The 8,000-nt window shown below is 36.7% G+C and overlaps 1 protein-coding gene across 1 annotated transcript; it reads right to left on the bottom strand.

Annotated features, from left to right (window-relative positions):
- Positions 1–1,807: 1,807 nt before the first annotated feature.
- LOC103714663 (adenosine/AMP deaminase family protein) lies at positions 1,808–5,339 on the bottom strand. Its single transcript, XM_008801995.6, has 11 exons — positions 5,097–5,339; positions 4,855–4,925; positions 3,630–3,721; positions 3,496–3,555; positions 3,152–3,385; positions 2,988–3,064; positions 2,822–2,891; positions 2,528–2,641; positions 2,371–2,437; positions 2,172–2,276; positions 1,808–2,077 (listed from the first exon to the last, which is right to left on the bottom strand). Exons 1-11 carry the CDS (start codon positions 5,195–5,197, stop codon positions 1,953–1,955), a joined length of 1,116 nt encoding a protein of 371 aa, XP_008800217.3. The 5' UTR covers positions 5,198–5,339; the 3' UTR covers positions 1,808–1,952.
- Between the last annotated feature and the right edge of the window lie 2,661 nt (positions 5,340–8,000).

The following is an 8,000-nucleotide window of genomic DNA, read 5'->3' as shown; positions in this document are numbered from 1 at the left end:
GTCTTACTGTTTGAATTTTTTGTTACTTTTAACTCTTTTTGTTACAAACAACTCGCTCGTGTGAACCTTATTTGATGCAACGCTGGTCAGTAGGATGAGGGCAGCGCCAGGCCGAGCGAAGCATGATATTTGGTCAGTGTTTTCCAAGTGGGAGCTTTTTCGCTACAGCGATCTGCAATAGATTTTGATGCTTTTTCTCCAATCAGTGTTCCTTAATTGGTTCTGCTCTCGGGTAAGAGCTCTGGGGAATGTATCTAGAGATAAAGGAAGCTTTACATAATAAATAGTGGTGATAGTTGCATGGATTAATTAGTCTGAAGCAAGAATTCAAGTAATCAACAGTTGCAATAGATGCGGGCATGTCTTCTATGACAGCAATTTCTTTCAAGTGAATATTTATTATAGAGATTTGTGACAGCTTTGAATGGCCATGTCATTGTTCTTAACATGTTTGCGGTTATTGCATCCGTTTGCGTCCTACCGCATCATGATCTTACTCTAGATGCTGCCAAAACCACTTTATTGATCTGAACGATGCGATAACTAATGTGGCATTACCTTTGTCATCAAATTACATAGGCAGGAGTTAGAAGAAAATTTTACCATTAATTAATAGATACATGGTTATGTTATACCAAATGGTTTCATAAACTGCAGTCCTTTATATGTGGCTCTTGAAAATTCAATGCCTTGGTTATAGTGGATTTAAAAATCGAAAACCAAATCTGGTGGTTTTGATAATTACCCATTTTGGTAACAATGGTTTGATCATCTTTTCTTTTTTTTTTTTGGTAATGATGGTTCTGTTAATTATTAAATGATAGAAGGCTAATTTATTTTTTTGGAGGGTTTGTTATCAAGAATATAGAACATGTTGTGAAGAAACTCTTGCCTAAGTTGACAGTCATTTCGATATTCGCATGACTATTCTTTGGAAAACATCCACACCATTATATACAAATTTCGTCGAACCCTGCATGATCTGAAGCAACATTCTATGCTTGATATGGAAAATTCAGCACCTTTACAGTTCATGCCTCTTTGTTCACTTTTCTACCATGGAATCTGTTTTCCCATAGTCAAATAACTTCTAGTATTCAATAGGCATGTAGTGTTAACCTTGCAGGAAGAGAACCCAAATACTATGAAGTATAGTCTCATCATTTCTTAACAACAGACAAGAAAGAAAAAGTAATATCGCAGGCAGAGATGAAAGAGTCAGGTCTCTTGTTCGCATGCCATGTTTCAGAAGAGGAATCAGCCATAAAAAATGAGTCTACTTCTCAAGAAGCATTTTGTTACAAAGTTCGAGGCCAATGTCAAAATTGAAAGCACAGATCAGTGGGCTCGACATATGAATGACCAAGTTCCCTTGATCATCCTCCCGGATCTAGCTTTTTTTATTAACAAATATGTTCCTCTATGCTGATAGATTGGCAAGTTGTCCTCGTGACCTCAAGAATCATCTGCGCATTTTAATGAGTATCGACTTTACGGCAAGAAAACTGATGTTTGTATCTTTTCTTTTTTTCTTTTTTTTTTCTTTTAAATTTTAATAAGGTGATCGCCTGGATCAAAGTTCATCTGATCCACCAAGAATGGGAAAAATAACCTACTTTTGATGGATAAAATTTGTATTTAGTTCTGCATGATGGATAAATTTGTAGTCAGGCTGGACTGGAGCCTAGGGCTGTTGCATCAATACTAAGAGACTTTACCAACTTGATCAGCTGACATCCTCATGTTCATGTTTTTGTTCATCAGCTCACCAAGGAAATATAATTAAAAACAGCTAATCGCAGCATGATAACTTTGCAATCCTGAAAACATCAGATATCTTCACTGTTTGAAAAACAATATGATAACATCACCAAGCATTCAATACAATGTCTGAAGCTAATAGGCATCCATTAATGGTGTGATAATGAGTGATAATTTTGATCAAGCAAATTCTATGGCATTAGTTTTCTCTCAGCAGCTTCAAATATACTTCTCAGAGCCTGCTTCACTCCATTATCAGCAAACACGAACTCAATTGCACTTCGAGCCAGCTGGAACATTTGACCTTTGTCGAGTCCTTAATAGTTCAAAAAAAAAAGGAACCAGCAATAAATTACATAATTTCCATATTTAATGACTTTTGTTACTGACAAAATGAGGAAGATGCCTACCAAATGTTGAGGCCACAAGGTAGTACTCATTGGAAAGAGTGGTAGAGAATAACCCGCAATCATCAGTGCAAAGGACCACTGGATGTTTTGAACTGTACAGATCAACTGCATAAACATCATATAGTCAATATGCTAAAATGAAATATATGGTGTTGACAATTAGGAAGTTTGATAAATATAAGGATGGAGCAGAACATACCAAAATGATGATCATTTATTGAATGGAAACGTTCAGTTCGGACATTGGAAGTCAAACATATCTCTATCTGCATAAATGGAGGAATAACTTCAGCAGAACTGGTGGAAGTTAAAACTTACCAAGGATGAAGCATAATGAAAGATGCCAATAAATTAACCGGAATTTTTGCTGATTTTATCCTTCTCCATTCTTCCTCTTCAATAAAACAAGCATGACCTATCCTCTCGGGGTGGATGCCCAACATTGCTTGGACTTCCTTCCGGTTAGGTATCTAAAGTCACTAAGATACAACAACAAACTAGTTAGCTGATTTGAATGACAAACTAGACACTAAGAAAGAAAAATAAAATAATTTAAAATTAGCTTTGACTTCAAGTGAAACTGGACATTGGGGCTTAAAAAGCATATTCTCTTCCTTAAGTACGTGAAAATTTTCTCAAAACTGACGCACCTCCGCACAGTGGAGGGTAAGAGGGAGCCCCAGTTCTTTAGCATGCTTTAGTGCCGGAATGAAGGTTTGGCTGCAACACAAAACATTACAAGAAAAAGGATAAATTTAAGAATAGAGACATCACTGCATTTGTTCTCTTCATAACCATATACCCGTTCTAATTTACCATTCCCCAACAACAGGATTGCCAGAGAGGTCAATACCAACCACCCCATAATCCTTCAGTTTCATTGCCAAATCAACCTATCAAATTGAGAAAGTTGAGGATGAAACCAGTTTCACAAGAGCATTTAAAAACATAACATACAGTCTAACAGAGAATTCTCAAACCGTTTCCATTGCTGATGCAGTTGTTTCACGACGGTCAATACTTAAAAGAAGGCGGACGTATATCTTTTTCCTCTTTATTCTACCTTGTGTATCATTTATTGGTGAAGGTTCTAAACAATAATCAGTACTTGAGTCAGAATTTGCTAAAGCAACATCAACGGTATCAACAGCTCTTAAACCATCAATAACTGCTTTCATATAAGATTGCTTAGTCATCCCTTTAGCTTCATTCTTCTGTAAGATTAGGAAACCAAAAAATAGTGGACTTGGTCATGTTCACTATCAAAAGCTCCTGATATGAATGATCCACTTGATTTGGTCAGAAAAATGCACATATGGGATACCTTTGGAGTTGTTCTTAGTTCCAGGTAGACAACATTCTCAGCTGCAAAATCTTCAACGACCTGTTTCAAAGTACGAGTTAAGACCAAGTAGGACATACAACAGAGATCTTTCAACAAGGATGCATTGAACATACTTCCTTGGTGATTCTTGCTACTGTTTCATGGTCAGTTGTAAGAATGTGATACAAATCAAAAAGCTTGAAGCACTCAGGCAAGGATCTGCCATCTGCATAAAGTCATAATAAGAAATAATGATAAGCAGATTCATCAGAAAGACAGTAATGGTAAACAAATAGCTTTTTATGCATTTCACAATTAACAGATTTTTTCTATGATTTACACAAACCCTATGCTTATTCTCAATATTGCATTTCTTGTAATTCCTTTGTACACATTTTACTCCAAAAACTTTCAAGAGGGCCTTTAATATATCCACAATCCCCCTTTTCTGAATAAGAGGCCCTGCACTCAAACATGTTGAATACTTATGGATGATATAGTCCTGATTAATGAGATGAAATCAAGAGGGACAAAATTGAAAAGATAACGAAGTGCCATGAAGTTAAAAAATAAAAAAAAGAACTGTTAAAACCAAAACAGAATATGTTGAATGCAAATTCTAGGAAATCTATACAAATGAGACTGCTGCATCAGTCCAAATCGTTCCAAGAGCAAATTAAAGTGATTATATCAGTTAAGTTTCATTTATTATACATAAGTTTCGAGAAGTAGATGAAAATGCTTGTTGTAAAATTCAAGTAATAGAAATGAAACGGAGATATGCTTTCAAAATGCTGCGTAATAGCATGAAATCATGGAAACTACAATAAGACAATAAGGCTGGCGCAAATGCAGAGCAAAAAAGACAATTTGAAGATTAGGATGGTAGCACAAGGCAGTGAAAGACTGATATTTTGCTGTAAGTTTAAAAAAAGCTGCATCATAGGGAAGAGGTATAGCGATACAAAGCTAACTGAGATGGTAAAGCCAAGAACAAATAAATATCATAGATAGAGTAAGTTGTGCTGAAAGATATGGGAAAACTTTGCTCATCTAAGGCTTTAGCCCTGGAAATAATCTATATCTGTTGAATGATTCATGAAGGAAGTCCTAGTAAGAATGTCATGATATACTTCTGAAAGCAAGTCAACAAGCCAGCACTGTTTGCTTCTCCAAACCAAACACAACATGTTACAAGATCTGTGAAGGGAAAAACTTCTCTATAATTTGAAGTCCTTTTTCAAAGTGGCTACATGCAGGACAAGAAATTTGCCTGATAACAGGATCTAAATCAGCAACTTATTGGGAAAAAAATGGCAAAATAATAGAGGTTGAGCAAAAACATGATTTTATACTTACTTTTCATAATCACATGCGCTACATCTTCAAAAACAATGACACCTTTTTCGCCCAGCACTTTTGCAAGTTCCCTGAGGAAGAAATTTCCAAGAGCAAAACAACAATTACAGAAAAAAAAATCCACTCAAACAAAAAAAGGAAACGAGACAATCATACTTGGAACAAACGGAAAAGGTCTAGAGAGAGAAAAATTTGTGATGAAAACAAAAGGAGAGGATGAGAGAGGAGGGGAGTAGAATCACAGAAGGGTGGAATCTCTGATGGAGCCGTTGAGGTGAGCATGGAGCTCTATCTTCGGAATCTCATGGCACCACTCCCTCATCTCCATATCCCTGCCGTCCATCTCTCTCTCTCTCTCTCTCTGTGATCGCTCTTTCTTTGTAAAACTCTCGGGGGTAAAAGATTGAGGGGATCTATAAACGCTAGTCCAGCCTACGAGCAAGAGGTCGAGGGCTGTTTTTTAGGTTTGAAATTCCCAAAATACGCTTGCTTTTTTATTTCCATTCTGTGTTGGTCAAACATAACGGCAGCGGGAATTTTTTATAACGGCAACCATCTTTTACGTGATGTCCAGTTATAACGGCGCTTCTGCAGAAGGAGCAATGGGTAATGAGATAACAGGAATACGGAAGCTTCAGTTTTTCATGCTCCAAAATTTGTTATCCAATCGGTGGCATTGGTGGCTCCCATCTACCACTTGATGGCATCGTGTTCCAAGCTAAATATATATGCTGATAAAGCCAACAGAGCTGCGGATTAGATGGCCTCATTTGTGACTAATCATTTTGAGAGAGGTCTCTGAACTAGTAAGAGAAAGCTCTCTAGAGCGCTTCAAAATTTGTTGCTTTTTAAATTCTTTAAATGTATTTATATTAAACTAGTATGAGTCTCTGTTGTAGCCAAAAAAAAAATAAAATATTGTGGTCCGATCCACCGGCTTATGTGCTTCATGGAAGGCATATCTCGTTGTAAATGTATTCAAAAATTGAAGAAGATATTCCGAGCAATTAACGGAAGGTGATGATAGTCATCCGCAACATTGTGAAAGAAATTGACCTAATTTATAGTAGTTGAGCAATATGACTCCTACCACAAATTGCTTCTTCTGATATTGTAATATATTTTGGAGCAAAAGACTTAGATCTCTTTATAAGTATATTCTTAAAGGAGATAAAAGTATCATTTTGCTATTTTATCACTTTTTCTTAATTTTTTTTTTTAGGTACAACGGCAGCTCACACCCCACCCTAGGGTTGTGGACGTGGAAACTGCTAGCACTGGTTATGTAAAAGCTATTGTTTTATTCCACAAAAATTTAGTGCAGGGCTGATTGGATAAATAATGGTTGTATTTTCCATTACTTTGACAAATGAAGGCAGTCATATTTCATAGTGATCGTTCACATTATTTTTCATTGTAATGGCTGGTAACCTTAATTTTTTTTTTTTTTTTTTTTTTTTTTGAGGAGAAGTTACTTAGTTTTTGTTGAAAGGTTAATAGCATCCAACCAAAAGCTTTCTGAGCAAATAAAAGATGTTATTTCGCACAAACAGGAAATGATGGTTTTAGTAATTGTGATGGGAGAATAGAGTTTTCTTAGTGGAAACAGGAAGGAAGTGCAAAATATCGGCTAGACAAGCTTTGATTCGGCAAGCTCATCAATGAAGAATTCTTGGGTCAGAACAGATTCACACCAGATTTTGTTCTTCATTTGTGGTCGATAAAGGAGTTCCCCTGAGAGAATTTCTTGACCTACTCTTTGACAAGGAAAGGGGTTTTATAGTGACAACCAATGGTGTTCGCATGCCTCTTGAGCATGCTTTGGCTGTGGCATAAGTTGTGATGTTGTGGGAATCAATCTCATACCCATGGAAAGTACTCTTGCCATGTAGCACAAGGGGATTGGTGATTTGCATTAATTGGTGTGATGCATAGAAGGTTGTTGAACATTCAGTTGCCAAATTAGTGTCTTTAGACTTTATGAAATTGTGAGGTGCACTTAATGAATGCCCCAAAGACTTTTCAATCTAGAAGATGATGACATATAGGTGATTGTAATGAAAATATTATGGGAAACTTTTTTCCTACCTATCCTCATGTTGTGGGAAACTTTTCCTATCTACCTTCGTGGGAAGGAGAATATGTGGGAAATAAAATATTGTGGGAAACTTTTTCTACCTACTCTCATGAGGTAGTCATCATGTATATTTATAGTTGAGAAAGTACAAGAGATTACAACTAGGATGGTACAAAGATAGAAAAAATAACAAATGGATCTCTAGGATCAACCTTAAATTTATGATATTCGAAATTCAAAATTCTTAGAATCATGGATCCTTAATATGTGGCTTGATATAGAGCTGAGATGAAAATACTGCCAACACCCCCTACAAGCTAAGATGGATACTACTGAGAGCTTGAAATGCAACTATTGAAAGCTTTAGGAGGTAAGTCTTTTAGTGAATATATCAGCAAGTTGGTCATTGGAATAGATGACTTGGACATAAAGCTGATGACGAGCCTGTCACGACCCCCGCCCCGATCCGGCGGGCCGCCGCGACGGTTCTAGGGTGCAGGTAGACATAAGGCCACCAGCCACCGCGTAGAATCCTACTAACCTATCACAAACATCAACAAATCCCTGAAATATTTTGGCATAAGGCATGCACAAAATGATCACTCTTCCTATAATAACCTGTCAGGATATAACAATATATACACAACCCTACCTGTCAGAGCAGCACATATAACCTGCTACAATATAAACCTGGACAAGATATCGAAATACATCATCACAGGCACACAAATGATCTGCACATATATATATACCTGCTTTCCAATCCATCCATGGTTAATCCATATCCACAACAGGATCTATGACTGTAACTATACACTATGTACAACAGAAGGTTTATATTACACCAAAATGTATAAACCTCTATCTATATTATACTATGGAGCGGTACAACCAGTAGGCAATCTCTAACCCTGCTCCTCTCTAAACGACATCTGCCCTGCAACAAAAATATCAAACTGGGGAGTGAGTATATGAATACTCAGTGAGTGGAGTAGAGAGTACTATGCACATGAGACAAGATATAATCATGGCTCGAGGTGAAATCTCAAGAACATATGAGCAATCATCA

This window comes from Phoenix dactylifera, chromosome 17 (genome assembly GCF_051530095.1).
Source record: "Phoenix dactylifera cultivar Ajwa chromosome 17, Ajwa_hap1_PhDact_Kaust_v1.1, whole genome shotgun sequence".
Taxonomy (NCBI): Eukaryota; Viridiplantae; Streptophyta; class Magnoliopsida; order Arecales; family Arecaceae; genus Phoenix; species Phoenix dactylifera.
This window is presented reverse-complemented; position numbering and strand designations above follow the sequence as displayed.

Bases quoted from the DNA above. Each gene is read 5' to 3' on its own strand.
- LOC103714663 (XM_008801995.6), bottom strand. From the start codon at position 5,197: ATGGACGGCAGGGATATGGAGATGAGGGAGTGGTGCCATGAGATTCCG. The intron at 3,065-3,151 runs GTTTGAGAATTC...TCAATTTGATAG, and splicing joins CTGCATCAGCAATGGAAACG to GTTGATTTGGCAATGAAACT. The intron at 2,078-2,171 runs GTAGGCATCTTC...TGAACTATTAAG, and splicing joins CCTTGTGGCCTCAACATTTG to GACTCGACAAAGGTCAAATG.